A 22,519-nucleotide genomic window follows, 5' to 3' on the forward strand; every position below is an offset into this window, starting at 1 on the left:
TGGTGGTGATGATGATATTGATGATGATGGTGATGTTCATGATAATGATGAAATAGAAAGAGAATGTAATAAGACCTATAGAAATGTAACTGTTATTAAGAATGGTGATAAATGGTGATTAATATATTTATTGTAATGAAAGTGGTAGTCATAGTAGTGGTGTTGATGAAGATAATGATGATGATGGTTGTGATGGTGATGATGATGATGATGGTTGTGATGGTGATGATGATGATGATGATGGTTGTTATGGTGATGATGATGATGATGATGATGGTGATGATGATTACGATGATGACGATGTTGACGATGATGGTGATGATGATGATGATTTGATGGTGTAAAGATTGTGAGGATGATTTGATGGTGATAATGATTGTGAGGCTGATGATGATGATGCTGTTTCTGCTGCTCTTGCTGCTGCTGCTGATTTTTGATGTTGATTTTAATGAATACAATTGTTCAATTTGAGAGTGATAAAAAAAATTAATTTAAAAGTGACTACGTTGATGTTACTGATGCCAATACATATTGTTACAGGTACACATTTCCAGACATATCTAACAAAGGGTCATTATCTGTTTTCTAGGTGTTCTTGCTAACTCCTTCAGGGAGCAGGCTGCTTCCACCACAGAAGACAGGAAATGGCTCATCTTTGATGGCCCCGTAGATGCTGTGTGGATCGAAAATATGAACACTGTACTGGATGACAACAAAAAGGTAATAAATGATGATAATAATAGTAATATTTGTACCACAACAAAAACAACAACAGTAATAATAATAATTCTAATAATGATAATAATAATAGTGCTTTGGCCCAGTGGATTTATCTCCAGACAGTTTGATACAGAGGGTCATGGGTTCAGATTCCAGCCATGGTATTGTTTCCTTCAGCAAAAAATTGATCCACATTGTGCTGCACTCAACCCAGGTGAAATCGCATTGCAGGAATTCAAACCCATGACCCCCTGATTGAGAGGCAAGAGTCAGAATCTATTCTAGTTATGGGTCAATGTTCACTATTAGAAATCAAATAAATTAAAAATGTTTTCCTTCTAAATTCCAGCTGTGCTTAATGAGCGGTGAGATCGTCCAGATGAGCAACAAGCAGAACCTGATCTTCGAGCCCGAAGACCTGGAGCAGGCTTCTCCGGCCACAGTCTCCCGCTGCGGTATGATCTTCATGGAGCCCCACCAGCTGGGCTGGAGGCCCCTCAAGACATCCTACATGAACGAGCTGCCGTCGTGCCTGTCCGAGGAACACAGGGAGCTCGTCAATGATCTCTTTGAGTGGCTCATTGATCCATGCCTGGGTAAGCTTCTTGTCTGTAAAATCAAGGTTAAGTTTTTGAAATGTCATCATAACTTAGAAAGTATATGGACCTAGTTCATGAAACTTGGACATAAGGGTAATCAAGTATTACTGAACATCCTGCCTGAGTTTCAGGTCACATGACTAAGGTCAAAGGTCATTTAGGGTCAATGAACTTAGACCATGTTAGGGGAATCAATATCGAAATCTTAACCAAGGTTAAGTTTTTGAAATGTTGTCATAACTTCGGAAGTATATGGACCTAGTTCATGAAACTTGGACATAAGGTGATAGTGTATCACTGAAGATCCTGCCTAAGTTTCAGGTCACATGACCAAGGTCAGAGGTCACTTAAGGTCAACAAACTTTGACCATGTTGGGGGTATTTGTGGAATCGTCATCATAACTTTAAGTTTATAGATCTAGTTCATAGAAACTTGGGACATAAGAGTAACCATGTATCCCTAAATATTTTGTGTGTGTTTCAGGTCACATGACCAAAATCAAAGGTCATTTAGGATCAACGATAATGTTGGGGGTATTTGTGGAATTATCATAACTAGAAAGATTATGGATCTACACATGTAGTTCATGAAACATAGATATAAGGGTAATGGAGTTGTTTTGCACATGTCTGAGGTCACATGATCATGGTCAAAGGTCATTTTGGGTAAATGGACATAGTATTTTATTATCATATGAGTTTTTTCGTTTATGAATAATTATTTAATAGCTTTTTTCAAAGTCAGCACTGCTGGTATATCAAATCGCGTAATGCAGGCAAGACTGCCAGAGGCGTTCCACTTGTATATAAAGTATACTTGTAATATTATTCATAAAAAATAAATGAGATTTTAGTTACCAAATTCAGATCTCAACAGGTTAACTTTTAGGCATCAGTTGATGTTTTTTATATCTGTTAGCATAAGCATAATGTCTTTGAACGTTCAAATTATAAGCTAAGTCCTACATGTACCACAACCATTTTAGTTTTTCCACCTCTGATAATAGTACTCTGACTATAGTCTCCATACAGCATATCCTTTGAAATGATCCAATGTTGATTTTGTCTTTACGTTCTCAGATTTCCTCCGTCACGAGTGCAAGTTATTTGTTGAGACGTCGCCAATCCATCTTGTATTCTCTCTGATGAGGCTCTACACATGTCTTTTAGACGAGATAGCTGCTTCAGGTTCAGAAGGAAGTGAAATGAGTAATCAACAGGTAGGTCTGTTTTCTTGTTTTAGTGGTTACTTGTAGGCCTAGGATGAATACCCTTTTTTGCCATTAGATTATTGCCCAGGGTAAACAATTGAATATTTCAAACATACGAGATTCCTAGATTATTACAAGTAACAAAAATGTTACCTAAAACCAACCAATGGTAACACACAATGAGCGAGCTGACTCCTTATCCCAGTACAGCGCCTATGACATGAACATCAACACAGCTGAATGATACAGGGTCACCGGAGCAGCTGTCATTGTTGTGTCTTATAAGAGCAAAAATATTTGAAATTCATAAAATTTTGGCACATACTTCATTTGTTATCTTGCAGTCATGTATCAAATATTATAGCCATGATAATCTAATATCTCAAATCGTTAATCAGCACCTCGCGAACATTTGATTAGTGTAAAATGTAGCATTCGGTTGCCGATTTTTGGTAAACTGATTGAATGCATCCATTGATCGTGCATACTTTTGTGTTTGTAACTCTGCATGTACCGAATGGAGGATGTTTTCAAAGTTTGTTTTCAGCATTTATAGTTAATGAATGTAATCATCAATAAGACTGTCTGAATCAGATGCAAGGGTTTTCAGTAGCTTATAACATGTAGAACTGTTGCCAGTGATTTGACTTCTATCAGATCACTCTGTGGTTTCCGAAGTCTGAGCCAATCAGATACAAGGGTGTTCAGTAGCTTATAATATATCAAACTTTTGTCAATATTTTGACTTCTATCAGATCATTCTGTGGCTCCAAGGTCTGAGCCAATCAGAAATCAGGGTTTTAGAAGCTTATAACATAGAATTTTGCCAATGTTTTGACCTCTATCTGATCAACCTGTGGCTTTAAGGTCTGTGCCAATCAGATATTCAGTAGCTTATAACATCTAACTGTTGCCAATGTTTTGAACTCTATCAGATCACCCTGTGGCTCCAAGGTCTGTTCCTGTTCAGCGTGGTTTGGAGTGTCGGTAGTACCATGAACGGAGACAGCAGGAAGAAGTTTGATCAGTTCTTCCGTCTTCTCATCAGCGGAACGCATCCAGATCATCCTAAACCAAAGAGCATCAAGATCACCAAGGTAAGCAGAGAGGGAGAGAGATAGGTGTACAGATAGATAGATAAAGAGACAGAGAGAATGAAAGGAAGGAAGAAAGAAAGAAAGAAAGGAAGGAAGAAAGAAAGAAAACATGCAACATGAAGGAATGGAGGAAGGAAGAAACATTGATTGATTAAAAGGAGAAGGAGAAGAAAAGATTCTAACAAAGAAAGAGTGTAAGAGAGAAGAAAGGATTAAAATGAGAAAAAGGAAACCAAAAGAAGCAAAGTAAGAGAGAACAAAGAAATAAAAATAAGGAAAGAAAGAAAGTATAAAAATAAGGAAACAGAAACAAATGAAGAGAGAGAGAGAAGGGTGTTGGGTGAGATAAAAAAGAGGAGGGATTTGGAGGAAAGAGAGAATACGGAAAATAATTTTCAGAACAGAAGTTTGTAATCAAGCTGTATTGGCCAACTTACCAACAGTTCACACTGAATAAATATTATTCTCTCCTCCCAATTCTTAACTCTTACTATGCCATGCCCAATACCCCTATAGTGCCAGGGATATTCGAGGGAATCCTAAATTGACCGAAACGTAAGCAGAGACCGATTTTAAAACGGTCATATCTCTTTACCCGTACGTTGTATAATGAAACCTTCTACATATGAAATGATGCATGGTTCATGAACTTTATGATCATGTTATGACCTTTCATATTTGCAATCGGAAAAATTGAGAAAAGATGAAATATTTTACATAGTTTTTTTTCAATAAGTAAAACCTAGAAAATTACGGTTTCATGAACATTTCAAAGAGTAAATAACCTGAGTAATTGTAGAGATACCAAAAAATTAAGAGAATAAAATTAAAGTTCAATGTTTACCCTTTCAAATGACGTATCTATTGATGAAATTGAGCAAACAGAAATATGAAAAATAATGCTCTTTTTAATGAAATACTATTTTGCTATTCAAGTTATTTCCTCTGAAATGTGAGAGGGTTTATACACACGAAATAGAAACCGACCTTTCCAAAAAAGGGCATTGTCGTCGATCAAGTGACCAATCACAACACAGCTGCGATCCCCACGCAAACACACACAATAATATATTAGAGCCATGTATCTTCACAGTGCAGCCAACCGTACCCTTACATTCGTGTAGTCTTCAAAACAAGACCCTGTAATTTTTCAGAATGCGCGGTATTCCGAAACAACCGCTATGGGGGAAACAAAATTATTAGCGCAGTGTAAATTTTATGTCATTTCAATTCTTGTCAATATTGTCGTAATGCAAAACATGTTTTTAGAAAAATCGTAACCTGGATACGATTTGTGGTGTGCGATGCACTCAACTATATACTGTTTTGGATAATGTAGGCGATTTCTATCCAGTGTCGGCAACAGACATTTGCGACCCTCTCAACTATCGATCAAAAGCATGAATCAGTGTAAAGTTTGGCCATATTTTGTCAGGGTCGATTCGTCGTACATACTATACGGGCTTTCGTACTGTAACAAAGTTATTGCCAGTCAGAAGGAGACAAAATATAGAAAACTAAAGATGATATATTGAAATATAGATAAAGAGGGATCGGACAGATTCAATACTAACGGGTTTGGGGTGTAAAATCCCACAAAATAATATGGGCGTTTTTGGCAAAGTACACAGAACTAAGAAAAAATGTTTATTTTTCGTGAATCAAGAAGAGGAAATACAGATCAGTTACAAACTAAAAATAAATTCAATACAAATTTTCAAAAAGAAATTTTAGTTCTATTTGTTCTGTATTTGTGGTCTGACCCCCCCCCCCCCTCGCCTTACAAAAAAGTGAGGTCAGATGGAAATGTTTATGTTGATTTTTAGCCCTTTTTGGATGACCAAGGTTGAATACAAAATTAAATGTATTTATTACAAAACATAATTCTAGCATAATATTCATACGTTATCATTATTACGTAAATAACTGATGTCACATCTCTCTTTCTCTCTCTCTCTCTTTCCATCTATCTATCTATCCATCTCTCGTAATCTCTGATCTCTCTCTCCTTTCTTTTTCATGCCGTGTTTTTTTTTCACTTTTATTTTACTTTTATATCTTTGCATAGATTCTGTGCTTAAATGATAAACGATAATTTACAGTGAGCTAATGAATTATAATGAGAGTAACAAAACTACTACTACTACTACTACTACTACACTACAACTACTTTTTACAGCAGTACAAAAACTGGGTGTCCTGGTCGGACAAATGAATCGCTTAAAATATTATGAACGTTGATATTTGTGAACACTCATTCTTAAACTGTCAAAAAATGTTAAGGTTGATCCGTTTTGAAGTAAGAGACCCCCCCCCCCCCCCGGCTTCCAGGGTAACCAAATTTAAGATAAATATAATGAATAATTACGCAATTAGAATTTTGTGATTACAGTCATTATAAGACTGGTATTCTGACAATTTACAGACTGTAATCTGGGCCAACTATGCATCTCGTACATGCCAAGGAATGGACAATACATGCCGGATATTCTTTTTCGTGTGGATAATATCATGCAATATGAATATGAAAATATAATGGCAATTTTAGACAAGAAAAGGGCCCCATTGCATATTATGTCTTTGAATAATTGATTATTTTCAAACTTTAGGCTTCATTCATTCCGCAAGCGAGCAAAGTAGCCACCTGTCTGATAGCGACTGCATTTTTATTGTTCATGCCACCAAGTCATGAACAATAGATGCCCAGACTCCCTTTCACGAGGAATGTCTAATCCGCACTCCCTCCTGACCTATTATCGAGGAGAGCAATTTAGCACAGGATGTTCATAGAAATCGGGCCACGCGCGCGTCTTTTGATTTGAATACTTTCAAAGGTTCCGATACGCACAATAGCTTTTCTCTCCGTTGAGATCAAGATTAAGATTCCTCCGTCTCTTTCCCCAACACCTTCCATTGACTTATTGCCATTAAAGTACATAATTTTTATTCAAATATTTGTTTCGACTTTAAGACATTTAGCATCGACAATATACGTCAAATTTCCTGTAATCTAAATGATGATGATGATAATGATAGGGATGATGGTAAAGATGGCATGGATAATGTCGAGAATGAGAACAAGAAATCACGGGGAAACAGCACACCTTGTAGCTGAAGCCTATTTTGCATATTTAGAAATAAAGGATAAAGATAAGATTTATGATTGAAGAAATGTATAGGCTATATAATCCTTGACAAATCAAAAATACAGGAAATTGAAAGATAAAAGATGGAACATAAATAACGAAGCAATGGGGTTTGAAGGTAGAAATTACTAACAATTTGGAGAAATTTAGATCTTTATAATTTGTTGAACCTTACGATTGTTTATTCAAATAATATGTTTGTAATGGATCATCTATCAGAAAAGTAAGATATTGCTTTCGACAATATCAGAAATTATATTTTCTACACCTCTTTATTTGTGATATTTATAATTACCCCGTCATTAAAAATATCAATCTAGTAAGGATTAATTTTACTTCCCCTTCCCTGAAATAAAAATTAAATGGACATTATTTGCTGTTCAAATGATATATAAGTGACACCACTAAGTTTCTTTATACCGTGCATTGTCAATATTCATGCAGTAGGACTTATGCACAATCAACATACTCGATATGTTAGTACAATTTACATTTCCAATTATTAAATTTGCTTGATATATTATTTTTTTTCCATTTAGTAGTAATCCAGTTTATGCTTCCCGATTTGCCATATGAGCTCAGCGTGTAGGGGAATATACCCATTATATTTTTGCTGGCAAAAAGGGAGAAACAAAAGAAAGTGGAACATCGGAAGAAATTATGCATTGATTGATATAAATTATTTCTCGCTAATAAAACAAATGAGGAAGAATTAAAAAAAACGCATTACGGAAAATGCATGACATTCACAGAATTTTGTAAATAAAAGATTATGAAAAGTGCGTTTACTCGCTTGATTCGCTCACTCACACTTTTTTTTTTTTTTAAATCTTCCTTACACCCATCATATTTTTATTTCACCCTTGTCACATTGACAACATATATTTTGTTGATGATCAAAATAATATTTAGGTTTCTTACCGTAACCGATGCAAATTTGATGTTTATTTTTTCCACCAAAATTGGTACGTAATTTGGTGTTGTTATCAAATTTTCCTGATCCATTTTTTTTTTCATTTAGTAGTATATGATATCAGATTTGACATATGAGCTCAGCGTGTAGGGGAATTTACCCATCATCGTTTTGCTGGCAAAAAGGGAGAAACAAAAGAAAGCGGATCATCGGAAGAAATGATACATTGATTAATATAAATTATATCCCGCTAATAAAACAAATGATGAAGAATGGGGGAAAAAACGCATTGCGGAAAATGCATGACATTCACAGAATTTTGTAAATAAAATATCATGAAAAGTGCGTTTACTCGCTTGATTTGCTCACTCCCATTTTCTCTTTTTTTTCTTCCTTACACACATCATACTTTTTATTTCGCCCTTGCCACATTGACATCATATATTTTGTTGATGATCAAAATAATATTTAGGTTTCTTTCCGTAACCGATGCAAATTTGATGCTTATTTTTTCCACCAAACTTGGTACATTATTTGGTGTTGTTATCAATTTTGCTTGATTCATTTTTTTCGTTTAGTAGTATATGATATCACATTTGACATAAGAGCTCAGCGTGTAGGGGAATTTACCCATCATCTTTTTGCTGGCATTGATTGCCCTTACACATTTTTGTACACATTGCCTATTGACTTGGGGAAAAGCGAAGATTTTACAAAATAACACGACTTTTTCCTCGTAAATTTCTTAACTATTCTGTTGATTTGAGAAGCGATACCTTTGTTTCTAGAAAGAAAAAATGTCTGCTCTTTCATATTTACATTTACTAAAAATCCTGAAAACACTTCAGTTTGGCGCAATTAGCAATTGATTCGGAAAACACCGCCACAGATCCAAATACCAGCAATGTACCAAAACGGCTCCGCCGCAGGGAGAGGTTAATTATCACTTTTTTTTGCTTCGTCCTATTTTATTCGAGGAGAAAATTGAACAATTCATATTTTTGTGAGAAGTTTGAATATGATATTAATAAGCGTAACAATATCAATAATTCTTTTTTTATAATGGTAGGGCTATAAAAACACAAACGAATATGAACCATTATTTACCTGATCTTAAGTTTATAAAGAGAGAGTTTTGCTGCAGGAGAAATGCAATTAATATGATTACAATCATTTTTATGACATAATATGTAATTATAATATTTATGACTGTTTTCACAAAATATTACTAAACTTTGAAATTCAATAACTTTGTTATTTGTTATCCGATTTTGATGAAATTTTCGGTATTTTGCTCAGTGAATTCTGCTTTGTATATAAAACTATAAATACTTTCAGCCGGGACCATCCCTTTTATACTAAAAAAGAAGGTGAAAGAGAAGAATAATGATAATAATAATTATAATAACAATAACAATAACAATAATGATAATAATAATTATAATAATAGTAATACTAATAATGATAATATTAATAACAATAAGAAACGAATAAATAAATAATGAGTGTGATGATTGCAGTGCGCAGACGAGAGTTGGAAATGACAGGCTTCTTTACTCATATATTTATAACGAGAACAATTTTGTGACAATGCTAAAAACAATGTATAAGACCTTTCCCCCGCCCCCCCCCAAAAAAAAAAAAATCCCCAAACAGTGCACATTTGCAGGCAGAAAAAAGCCTTGACACAAGAATACTACCATACTGGCCTGCAAAAGACCCGATCGATAGCTCATGAATATTCATGTCACAATAGCGAATGGGCGAGTAGTGTTGGGTGAGGAACATCGTACCGCTCGGTCATTGGTCAATTCCGAGCTGAATGTCTTCACACATTCGCCGTTGCTCTGCCCATAGAAGTACGTGTATTGCTACACACAACCGTTATATCACACGTGTCAATAGGGGAAATCTTGATTCAGATCGCGGCAATATCCGAAATCAACTCTTGAAAATAATGATGCAAAAATACAATTTTACTCAAAAAATGTCTATGTAAACCACTATTTTTTATATGATAAAATGAATGGTGAATTCCTGGCCAGTATAACAACATAAAAAACAGAAAATATGGTGTTGATTTTCTGGCTGTAAAATTGGTTTAAAAAAAAAAGTTCTCTGGGCACGCATACGTGCCAATGGCATTAGAGGGCTAAGGGCACGTATAGCTGCCAACGGCATTTAAAGAGTTAATCTATAATATCCATCTACTTCTTTTGTATCTTTCAGAGCAATTCTTTCCCAGAGAGAGGGCTGATCTACGACTACTACTTCCACAAAGCTGCTAGCGGACAATGGAACGATTGGATGGCCTACCTAGACAAGGCCAAGTGCGAGATCCCTTCAGGAGCGAAGGTGAGTGTTTTACAAGCTTTGCCTGATTTATCGCCACTGTAATCAATAGCATTTTACAACCATCATGCAGCCTTGTGCTTCTTGAATTATTGAGAATTGATTGTGTGATATGAGAATATAAAAATTTGAAAGTAAATGTATGATTGGAGCTGATTTGCTTTCTTATCTGATTGAATTGTTTTTGCCAAGCTGTGTATTGCTGTAGCATATTAGGTTGCAATATACACCTGGGTGGAGAGTGGCAAATGTAGGTTTATGTCCTTCTCTGAGATATTCATTTCTCAACTAGAATTTAATTTCTAAGGCTCAAACTCTGAATGCCAGTCATACTTGGGCCATAATTTAATCTGTGATAAAATTACGGGAGGCCAGAAATGTAAAAAAATGTCATGTTTACTTTGTTCGTTCCCATGCTTTAATGGTTTAGAAGAATATCATAACCATTACTCTGAGGCAGTTATGTTATGGATTGAACACCAAATGAGCCGACAACTTGAACCTCTAATGTTAGATATTTGTGCCACAACTTGTTATCCATAGTTAAAACACAACCTGAGGCCAGCGCTTAGACGAAATGAGAGTTAAGAATACCGGCCTAAACTGTCAAAGTGAGAATCTAGTGAACTGCAGCACTTGAATGCAACATTTCACACAACTCTCTGTTCACACTGTTTGATTTTATCATTCTAATAATTCTTGCTTTTTTTATCCAATAAAATTTGAAAACCTGAAGGGTCCTACTTTCAACACTATTCTTCCTAATGTTATCCTTGAGTCCTATTTTTTTAAATTTCTTGCTGTATATGTGTATTTTCTCCCTTCTTTCTTGCTCATTATGCATGGACTATGGATTTGGCACAATATAATCATATTTATTTATTATTATCATCAGTAGTAGTAATAATCTTATCATCATCATCATTACATCTTCTTTTCCTCCCTTGTGTAGGTGAGTGATCTGATCATCCAGACCAACGAGACGGCTCGTCAAATTTTCTTCATGGATGCCTACATCTCTCACGAGGTACCGCTTCTTTTCGTGGGGCCAACCGGTACTGGCAAATCAGCCATCGCCAATGATCATCTGATCGGCATGCCCAAGGATAGGTAAGGATATGGGTTCTGTAAAGCCTGGGGCAGGCTACACAATGCGTTGGGATTTGATTTTCAAACAAATTGTAATGGCATTCGAAAGGAGCCTTCCAACATTAAAATCTTAATGATCAAAGTTTAGAATAGTGGTATGAATACAAAAATGAAAATTGAGCCTCCCTGTAGGAATAACAGCAAATTCTATTCCAAATCGTAATGACGTCATCGCCGGCTGTGATTTGAAGCCAATTGTGATTTTACTTCAACTCAGAAGGTTGACAACAAAGCAAACTTCTGATTTTAGTGTGTCTAGCGTATTTCTGCCGAACTTCAGATAAAGTAATTGCACTTCTTGCACTTTCATATTTAATGCAAAATGCAATTTCTTCAAAAATCATGTTGTAATATTATTATGCAGTATGCAGAGGATTTGGATTGAAGTTATTATCACAGAAATAGAAAAAAAAGTGATCTATGATATACTTTTATTTATTTATTATACTTTAATCAGGTATGTTGCTAACAACATCAACTTCTCCGCCAGGACCTCGGCCAACCAGACACAAGACATCATCATGTCCAAACTAGACAGGTAATGAGAGATGGAGTAAAAGTTTATTCACGAAGCAAAATAATAAACAAGATTTCATTATTGGCTTTTCATGCATTAGAAAGATAAAAATAAAACAAAACTCTGATACAATATAAAGCATTAGATACTACTAAGTTATTGTTGATTTTTTCTACATGTCAAAAAAAAATTATTATCTATGATGATATATTTTTTCAGCTGATCAACCAAAGAAACCTGGCTTTTCTAAATAGCGTTACATAATACAGAGAATGTATGTCCTTGACTGCATAGAATTGAAAGGTTTTTTTGGTTAATAATATGCTGTTACATTTGGTGACTGCTTCACAAAGCTTCTGAAAAAATATGGAATTTTGATTGGGTTGTAGGATCAATTCAATTCAATTTCAATTTATTAGTCTGTGATCTATACATAGAAACATTTCCTCCACAGGCTTTTACATATTAACTCAACATTATGATTAAATAAATGATACTTCTGCCACTACAATTCCCAAGGAAGAAAATACATGTAAAAAAATCAAGAAAATATACATGAAAAGTACTAAGCAATTATACACAAGAAAGAAGTTTCTTCTACTTCTTTTTACTTAAATTTAGTGATTTCATTAGTCTCATACAATTCTCTGTGTTTCGTCTGTCCTTTCTCTTTATATCTATTCACATTAGGCCTGTCTGGATATTAATGATATACATGTATATCCTTCGTGTTTACTATCACCAAGTTTTATTCAATGTCAAAAAAATATGTGAATAATTTTTTTTTTTTTGACAGGCGTCGTAAAGGAGTGTATGGTCCCCCAATGGGTAAAAAGTGTGTGGTATTTGTGGACGATCTGAACATGCCCGCTAAAGAGATCTATGGAGCTCAGCCGCCCATTGAACTACTCAGACAGTGGATAGATCACAGGCATTGGTATGACAAAAAGGATACATCTAAACTCGAGATCGTTGATGCAGTGAGTATACTCTCCAATTCTTGCTCCTCCTTTCCATAGATCAATCTCACATGTGACATCAATTTTATAATGTACTGCTCTTACAATAATAAAAAAAAGTCAAACTTTAAAGAAATATTTTGATTCTTCGTAGAAGAAGTGAAATGGAGATCAAATATTGGAAAGGGTGTTGGGGGGGATAGTGGAAAGATATTGAAGAGTTGTATTGAACATTATATAAATTGAATTTATCATTTCATTCATGTTTTCTCTTTTTCTCTTTTTTTGCCTTATATGTGTAGTCAAAGTTCATTGTATACTGTGTACATGTACATCAATGAACACTTTATTCTATATAAGAACATGCAAATAAAGATAAAATTAAAAAAATATTGCACCTGGGCCTTCCAGCATTATGTTAAGCAAGGCCTGCTGGGAGAATAGGTTCATTAGAGCTCAGTGGCTGCCCTTGGTAAATAGGAAATATTGTTGTTATTTCCTTATTATTATTAATAATTTTTTAATTATTAGTATCGTTGGTATGATTTGTATTATTTCTGTTATTAATATCATTATTATTTGTAATATCATTATTATCATCATTTACATTTCAGCTACTACTTTCTGCAATGGGACCCCCTGGTGGAGGTAGGAACCATATTACAGGTCGGTTTACGAGACACTACAACATTATCTCCATCGACTCCTTTGATGATGACACCATGGTCAAGATCTTCACTTCTATCAGTGACTGGCATTTTGCTCAAGGCTTCGACGGCGCTTTCTCCAGACTTGGAAAGGTGAATACTTCATCTTTATTTTAGATTTGATGTTCCTAATTATACGTGCTCGTATAATGCACATTACTGACTTTATCAGAAGTCTCTAAGTACTCTATAGATATGCAGCGTAATTATCCTGGATTTTGCAAAGCAGTTGTTAATGGGCTCTACGCTTTGAGGAATAAAGTCCTGCCAGGTTCCCTTTTACCTCACCTGGGTTGAGTGCAGCATAATTTCCATTATCCAATTTTTTTAACCAATGAAATAGATAATAGAAACATGATTTTAGATATTATAAAGTTTGTCTTAATAATGAAATTCACAAGGTCTGGGATTCAAACCCTGTGGTGCCACTTGCATCCTTTTGCAAGGCATTTATCTACATTTGCCACTCTGCACCCAGATGAGGTAAATGATTAGGAAGGAATTCTTTGAATGTTCGAGTATCTGATCAGGGTAGCCGTGCTAAAGCTGCCGTATTAGTATGCAGTGCTTAGAATAATTGTTATGTGCTATATAAATGTAGAATATTATTATCAGCATCATTATTATGATTATCATGATTATTATCATTAATATTGCTATTAATATTTTCATCAGCATTAATATAATAAGTGTTATTCTCATTATCAACTTTCCGATAGATCATGATTCAAGCCACCTTGGGAGTCTACAAAGAAGCCATCACAAACTTCCTGCCGACGCCTTCCAAGTCTCACTACGTCTTCAACCTCCGTGACTTTGCCCGCGTGATCCGGGGGGTGCTTCTCGTACCGGCCACGGTCATGAAGGAAGACGACAAGGATAAACTGATCCGCCTCTGGATCCACGAGATCTACCGGGTATTTTATGACAGATTGGTTGATGACAAAGACAGGTTGGTATTCCATTTTCATCTAATTCGGCACCTTGTCAAATAGCTTTCTTTTCGGGGGAGGGGGGCTACTTTTCACGCATCGTGGGCGCATCATGGTCTAGTGGTTCTGACTCTCACCTTTCAAACAGAGGGTCGTGGGTTCAAATCCTAGCCATAGCGTGTTTTCCTTCAGCAAGAAATTTATCCACACTGTGCTGCACTCGACCCAGGTGAGGTTAATGGGTATCGGCAGGAAGTAATTCCTCAAAAAGCTGTGCGCACCAGAATCGGTAGACTAGCTTAGCCGGGGTAATATAGGAGCGCCTTGAGCACCTAGCAAGGTGGATACGTGCGCTATACAAATCCTTTATTATTATTATTCACACCCTTCTGGTTAAATTTGCAATACTAGATAAGCTTTAACATTGCAGTGAATGAGGATTTTCCAGGGCTCTTTATTTCCCAGGGCCCTTTTGAACAGGTAATTTGTTTCCCTGGCCACATGTCGCCTACAGGGATCCTGCAAGCGTCTTTTCAATAACATTTCTCCCATTTCATCATAAAAACATTGGGGAGTGCAGGGAAGCCGCCATTATTGTGCCTTTATAACAGGATTTCAGTTTTAAAAAATGTAGCCTCGACATTTGGCAAAGTGCCTTATGATTTGTTATCTTCTGATTATATTCTGTTTTTATATTCATTTGAGCATTCTGTGATTGCGATTTACATTCTACGTTAGTGTATTCTATTGAATTTTATTAGATCTTTTTGTCGGATTAGTTGTTGACAAAGATATGTTGTTATCATATGATAATACTTTCGTATTTGCAGTATTACATTGTCATATATTTTAATGATTTTATCTAGGAATATGATTATCAAGTTTATGACTAATAATGAAATCAAACCACATAATGATTTCAAATATCGATTTCAGTTATTATACTGTTGCTAATGAAAAGAAAATGTTATTTACATTGTAAATGGTTATATTTGTACATTGAAATATAATACAATAAATAATAGCAGTTGTCACATTGATCATGTGTATTCAATGATATATATATACATGTATGTATGAGTTTTTCCTATTCTATATTTTGTTTTATACTCACTAAATCCTATCTGTGTGTTCTTTCCGATCAACAGAATTACATTCTTTGAAATAGTAAAAGAAACCACCCAGTCCATGTTTAAGCAGAGCATGGATAAAGTATTAAGTCACCTCACTCCATCTGGAAAACTCATTGATGATAATATTAGGTAAGTGTACAAATTAACTGAATATTCATAATCTAATCGCTGGCCCTGATGAGATCTTTTAAAGAACGCATATTGATGAATAAACCTATTAAAAGGGCAAGTCCACCAAAGCAAAAATGTGATTTTGATTTTTATAAAATCAATATGAATTGTGCTTCCGTCACAACACCAACAACAACAAAACTGGGCCCTGTTTTACAAAGCGTTGCAATTGATCAATCGCAAATATGGACGGCCAGCAATGTCAACATCTATTATGCATGTTTGTTCAAAATATTTTCTAGCTATGATGTATATTCATGCATTCATCGTTGTCTTGAAAATTCACCGTGCTTCTCTTTGTTTACAAAGGACATTGTGCACATTTTCTGTAGAAAATATTATGACACTGATAGATTTCCATAGAGTTAAATTGATTGGATCAATCGTAACTCTTTTTAGACGGAGCCCTGAAGTTGCAATCACACAATGTGGAGGTATTTAGATGAGGGCAGGACAGTTGTATCTAATGCAAGTATCATGGAACCCTGTAATGATAATGGGATTGTATTCTCTTACATATTTTTAAATTTCATTTCTGAATATGATTATTGATCTTTATCGAGAAAATTATGAATTGAAAAAACTTACTATCAATAATAACACCCTAAGAGCCTTCGATGGAAACATCCATCTTCATCAGCCAGTGAAATATGTCTGCGCTGGGTTAGGGAGATGAATGTGTGGCCACAGGTCAGGAAGATTCAGGAGCCTTCCAATTTTCTTGTGATACCCTCTCGTTGGGTTCTGGGTGAGACAACCCGACACAGCCCAACATCTTGTCCCAAGTGTGAAAGAAATTCTACTGCCTTACGGTAGACAGATTTTATTCTTCAAGCATCATGGGATTTTATTAGTAATAGCAAGTTCCAGCTCTTTAATCGTAACTTTACATCTGTTGAAGGCAGACCGGACAAATGAAATTATTCTTCATCGAATTATTCATTCTTTCACTTCAGATCTTTATTCTTTGGAGACTTCGGCAACCCCGACTCTGACGATAAGACCTACGATGAGATCACCAACATCAAAGAGCTGACGGGCACCATGGAGTATTACCTGAGCGAATTCAACCAGATGAGTAAGGCCCCTATGTCCCTGGTCATGTTCAAGTTTGCCATTGAGCATATCTCGAGGGTCAGTCGTGTCCTGAAGCAAGACAACGGACATGCCCTGCTCATCGGTGAGTTATCCAGGACCCTCTTTCTTAAAATTTGTGATCACTAATAAGTTGCTGTCATGGAATCAGACTACTGATCTTGTGGCATGAGAGCAATTTGTAAAGGACATTTTCATTTGTAATGAGAAAGTTGTTATCGAGTATATACCTAGGGTCAGTCACAACCTGAAGCATGACAACGGACATGCCTTCCTCATTGGTGAGTTATTTGGGACCCTTTTTTCATAAAAGTTGTGATCAGTAATAAGTTGTTGTCACTGTGTCAGGCTACCGATATTGTAGCTTTTAATTGGCTGAGAGCTGTTTGTAAAGAGATATTCATTTTGAGAAAGCTTCCATCGAGCATATCTCTAGGGTCAGTCACGACCTGAATCAGGACAACGGACATGCCGTACTCTTCGATGATTCATCCACTCTTGGTCCCTGTATCGTAAAATCTATGATCAATAATAGACCTGGGGCTCATTGCAGAAAGAGTTGCAATCAATCGCAACTCAAAATCATGCGCAACTTGATTTTAACCAATCAACAGCGCGCATTTGGGACTTGCAAGTGATTTTTTGACTTGCGTTTAAAGGCAACTCTTTCTGCAACGGACCTCTGTATGGTTTAGATACTTTTTTGTAATGGTAATTTCTAACTGGGCGCTTTAAGAGTATGCCTCTGAATCTGTTAATTAAGCAGTATTTGGGACATAAACCATTTATCATTCTGTCTTTCATACAGGTATCGGTGGCAGTGGACGTCAGAGTGCAACCAAGCTCGCCACATCCATGGCTGATTACGAGCTGTTCCAAATTGAAATTACAAAGAATTACACCCATAATGAATGGAGAGAAGACATCAAAAAGGTATTCATTTTTCTATCTTGTTGGAATGTTCCCCAGGGAGTAAAGAAAGTGCATGCATTGTGCGTGGGCATGCAAGCTGCATGTAGCTGTAAAGTGCTTAGAGCTGTTACTTCAATGTATTAAGTGCTATATGAAAGCAGATTATTATTATTGATATTTCATTTTCCTATTCTGATGTATTAAGCGCTATATGAAAGCAAAATGTTGTTATTAATAATATTTTGATTTTCCCCATTCCGGATACAGCTTTTGCTGAAGACCGGTGCAGAAGGCAAACAGACCACATTCCTGTTCAGCGATAATCAAATCAAAGACGAATCCTTCGTTGAAGACATCAACATGATTCTGAACACAGGGGATGTCCCTAACCTCTATCCCGCCGACGAGAAGGCTGAGATCATTGAGAAGATGCAGGCGGTAGCTAGAGCCGAGGTAAGACTTCCTTTAGTAGCGTCCCTTGACAACGCTTCAATCTGCACTTTTCTCCACAGGTTTGTATTCACTTGGTGGAGAAAGCGTTTGGTCTAGACGGTCACATGGGCTAATCCATTTTGTCTACTATCAGTTTGATCCAATTGCTGCTTGGTCTATACTACCTTTTGTCTAATACCCACTGAGGCTAATTCTTGTATAGTCTAATGTCTTGTTTGTCTTATTTCAACTTCATCTGGGGTCGTTGTTTCAAATCCTAGCCATGGCCTGTTTTCCTTCCGCAAGAAATGTATCCACAATGTGCTGCACTCGACCCAGGTGAGGTGAATGGGTACCTGGCAGGATTAATTCCTTGCATGCACTGAGCGCCGGTGATGGTAGCTCGAGCTAAAGCCGGGGTAATAATAGCAAGCGCTTTGTATCCTCGGGCAAAAAGCGCTATATAAATCCAGCTATTATTATTATCTGCGTATTATTTTTTTAAATTTGTCAATTAAAGACTTGGTTCATAAATAATTTGTCTAACCATGTTGACCATTTGGCATCCAACCAAGTGGGTATATGCCAAAATGGGTGAAGCCTAACTGGAAATTAGTCAAAATAGGGTAAATCTAGGCTGAATGGCAATCATACCAAATGGTTAGTAGAATAGACAAACTAGGATTAGAATTCCTTAGAAATCTTTTAACTCTGTGTTCTTCCTGAATTCTGTGATATTCTGTATCTTTCCGTTTTTCATATCGCTGAAAACTAGGTTCTTTACCTTAAACTAAAAAAAGTGTGTTTTTATGAAAAACAATCTATATTTTTAATTGTAATTTGAAATCACAATAAAGGAAAGAAATGTACAAAGTCAATACAAAACATAATAAAGATTAAGATAGGCCCAGGTCATGACGCATTACTGTCGATGCAGGGCAGTAGTATAAAACTTAATGTACAAATTCGATGTAAGTAACAAGTACATATGTTTGATGTTATTTCATTCAAATTGTCATTCTTACATATCTGTGCTATTACAGGGTAAAAAGATTGAAGCCACCCCTCTTGCCATGTACAACTACTTCATCGAGAGAGTGCGCAAGCATCTCCACGTGGTGTTGGCTATGAGTCCCATTGGAGATGCATTCAGGAATAGACTGAGGATGTTCCCTTCTCTCATCAACTGCTGTACTATCGATTGGTTCCAGGTAAGCAGGGGTGATTGGGAGAAACGGTCCCAGTCTATTTTATAGAAAATGGAGATTTTGAATTCATAAGAAGCTGGTTGGTACTCATATTTTATTTACTTTATAATTAAATCAATCCAATAATGTCTTTCTTTGATATCTCCCAAATTTCATAGTTGCAATCAACTTACCTAATGCCTTTCTTATCTAAAAACACTGCAATTACTTATTTATCTAAGTAATATTATGTTTATTGTCATGTTCCAAATGTAGATTTCATTGTTCATGTATTGTGTATGAATTTATATAATTTGTTATCTTTATTATGTTTTTGCACAGCATGTAAACAAGAAGAATTTCCATTTTTGGACAATAAATAAATACTTATACTTGTACTTATTCATTAGTGTGATCTGATGACTTTTTGGTCCCAGGTACCAATAAAGTTTATGAAGAAAATTAAAGCTTTGTCAACATACCAGTCGTCACTATATTTTGTGATTGGTTTCTTATTTATTCATCTGGGTTGCACAATTGTCAATAATACATATGATAGACAACAAAGTATCTTAGCATTTAGATTTAAAACATGTTGGAATTATTCCATTGCTTAATTGATTATTTTGAATGTAAATGAAAATAAAGTGAACCAGATTTAGAAGTGATGTAGACAAGTAAAAGGCCTTCCTCACTGATTACAAGAACAACAAATTGCTTTTGATGAATTCCTTTTCGTGGGTCTTCTGCAGCTAATTTGTGCATCCTTAATTGGATGTCACATGAGAATCAAAACAAGAAGTGCTGTATGTACAACTAAGGATTTTACCCAGGATCTAAATGTGATGCATCCATGGTTCAATTTGTTATAGGTTTTTTTTTTTTTTTTTTTTTTTTGGGGGGGGTCGTTTTATAATAAAATTCTACTTCTGGGTGAATTTCATCATCATGAAAGGAGTATACTTACATTGTATATGATTTGATTTTTTTTCTAGGCTTGGCCAGAGGACGCCTTGGAGATGGTTGCGGAGAACTTCTTTGAAGATATGGACCTTGATGATCATGTCCGGAAGGAATCTGTCACCATGTGCAAGCACTTCCACGAGAGCGTCCGTAAGATGTCTGAAGAGTAAGTTACAAATAGGAAGTCCAGGAGAGCGTTTCATGAAAGTACTTGATAAGAGTTTTATCCTACAAGTCCTGTTTTATCCAACAGTTGCCATAGCAACTGTGCTTCTCAGCTAATCGATATCAAGGAAAGTCATCAGATCCGACAACCTGTCGGACAAGAAGGATGAGAAACGCTCTCCAGTGTTATCTCTGTCATCCATGGCATGTACCTATTTTTCAATTCTCTTGCTTTATTAAGATTCAGGTATCTCCCTTTCGTTGTGTGTGTGTGGTCCATGTTTATTGTAGGTTTCAGAGCTAGGGTCTCTCACCGTTTAGAATGATTTGCATGGGGAGTGTTTCATGTAACAAGCAGTGACTTTCACTGACTAATTTTCTCTGAGCCAATCAGGTTCAAGAATTTAGTAGCTTATGACAATAATCTGGGACAATCACTGACTGAAATGCTCCACTGATGCCTCAGAGAACTCTTCTGAAAGGCAAATTAGAAAAAAAAATAGCCACTTGCAGTTTGTTCTACAAATCGAGGAGAAAAATTACGCACGTGTTTGTGTTGATTTTTGCAGGTTCTTGGACACGCTGCGTCGTCACAACTACGTGACCCCGACCAGCTACCTGGAACTGATCCTCACCTTCAAGAAGCTCCTCCAGCTGAAGCGCGATGAGATCCACACCATGAGAAACAGGTACGTGGTGGGTCTGGAGAAGCTTGCCTTCGCGGCATCGCAGGTCTCCGTCATGCAGCAGGAGCTGACGGATCTCCAGCCGGAGCTGATCAAGACCTCGGAGGAGACGGTGATCCTCATGGAGAAGATCGAGCAGGATACGGTGGAGGTCGAGGCCCAGAAGGAGGTGAGTGGGCAATCCTCAGCTAGTCTCTATGATAAATGATTACATAGATGTGACTCATAAAACAACAAAATCATTTGATAGAGTGCTTGAAATGCATGGTTGAAGTGATAAATCAAACATAAATGTTCTAAGGCAATTTTTGAAGGGTTCAACTGGGACATTTCTTCAGGAAGGTGTTCAATGACTCCTTGTTAAGCTACCCAAAGGTCTAGATTATATTGGGGGTGAATGAGAAATCATTTCACAAGAACATGTTCTAGAAATTTGCTTATAGCATTTGATTTGAATGTATTGAAAAGAAAACTAAACTTGAAGCAAATTGAAATAGTAAAAAAATTGGTGTCATGTGACATATTGTTCCATTACAACATACATGTACAAAATGCTTCTTCAGGAAAGATTTTTTGTTATCTACAGACCAAATCTCATAGTGAGAGTTGTATATCCTTCATCATTGTACGAGTTGTGGACCATTTATTGAACCTTTGTTCTCTCCCCCTTACCCCAGGTTGTTGCAGCAGATGAAGCCGTAGCCAATGCAGCAGCCGATGTTGCACAGGGCATCAAGTCAGATTGTGAGGCGGACCTTGCTGAAGCTATCCCTGCCTTGGAAGCAGCCCTGTCTGCTCTGAATACTCTCAAACCAAGTGACATCTCTATGGTCAAGTCCATGAAGGTATGTTTCTTTGAACCTTACATCTTTGGTTTGGGAGAAAAATGAAATTGTACAACAATCTACATTGTAAAAACAATCAACATAAGGCGAGGCGTCAAAAGCCCAAATGATATTACAAGACCTCGGGGGTGTTTCACAAAGATTTAAGTATGACTTAGAGTGGCACGTAAATTTCTAGTTCCGTGCATGTAAATTTCTAGTTGCGTGCGGTTTTAAAGGCATGACCACATTGGTCAGGTGATGCGAAGAGGACGCGCACTACTGCATATTGATCAATAAGATTGTGCGTTGCATATCGTGGACGCGTCAGCATTTAAGTGCGATTCTAAGTCATACTTAAATCTTTGTGAAACACCCCCCTGGTTATTCTGTGCAACCTGAACATGTGAGAGGTACCTTTGGAACAGTTCTTACCTGCTTGATACAAAGCCAAGGGAGTTTGGACCGTTTTCACAGCTAACAAGGGTGTGTAATTATCCTATTGCCCAAGCAAAATGATGTGTAGTATACATTTCATAGGATAGTGTTCTCACTCCTTGTTATTTGATTAACCATCATCTTAAAACCATGCCAGTAGTCATCAGATTTATTTATATATTTGTATTATTATTACTTATTTATTTACTTA

General features: G+C 36.3%; 1 protein-coding gene across 1 annotated transcript in view; it reads left to right on the forward strand.

Annotated features, from left to right (window-relative positions):
- Nucleotides 1-22,519, forward strand: part of LOC129270135 (dynein axonemal heavy chain 3-like) — a 91,223-nt gene that overhangs the window by 42,810 nt on the left and 25,894 nt on the right. The window contains exons 30-47 of the mRNA XM_064105311.1: nucleotides 590-720; nucleotides 1,070-1,316; nucleotides 2,400-2,539; nucleotides 3,466-3,627; nucleotides 9,916-10,041; nucleotides 10,991-11,148; nucleotides 11,645-11,725; nucleotides 12,501-12,684; nucleotides 13,278-13,463; nucleotides 14,090-14,322; nucleotides 15,451-15,564; nucleotides 16,563-16,786; nucleotides 17,510-17,634; nucleotides 17,881-18,066; nucleotides 19,089-19,256; nucleotides 20,228-20,361; nucleotides 20,930-21,215; nucleotides 21,724-21,891. Coding sequence (XP_063961381.1) covers nucleotides 590-720; nucleotides 1,070-1,316; nucleotides 2,400-2,539; nucleotides 3,466-3,627; nucleotides 9,916-10,041; nucleotides 10,991-11,148; nucleotides 11,645-11,725; nucleotides 12,501-12,684; nucleotides 13,278-13,463; nucleotides 14,090-14,322; nucleotides 15,451-15,564; nucleotides 16,563-16,786; nucleotides 17,510-17,634; nucleotides 17,881-18,066; nucleotides 19,089-19,256; nucleotides 20,228-20,361; nucleotides 20,930-21,215; nucleotides 21,724-21,891 — 3,053 coding nt within the window. The remainder of the gene's footprint in view (nucleotides 1-589; nucleotides 721-1,069; nucleotides 1,317-2,399; nucleotides 2,540-3,465; nucleotides 3,628-9,915; nucleotides 10,042-10,990; nucleotides 11,149-11,644; nucleotides 11,726-12,500; nucleotides 12,685-13,277; nucleotides 13,464-14,089; nucleotides 14,323-15,450; nucleotides 15,565-16,562; nucleotides 16,787-17,509; nucleotides 17,635-17,880; nucleotides 18,067-19,088; nucleotides 19,257-20,227; nucleotides 20,362-20,929; nucleotides 21,216-21,723; nucleotides 21,892-22,519) is intronic.

The sequence above is a fragment of the Lytechinus pictus genome, chromosome 10, assembly GCF_037042905.1.
Source record: "Lytechinus pictus isolate F3 Inbred chromosome 10, Lp3.0, whole genome shotgun sequence".
In the NCBI taxonomy this organism is placed as follows: domain Eukaryota; kingdom Metazoa; phylum Echinodermata; class Echinoidea; order Temnopleuroida; family Toxopneustidae; genus Lytechinus; species Lytechinus pictus.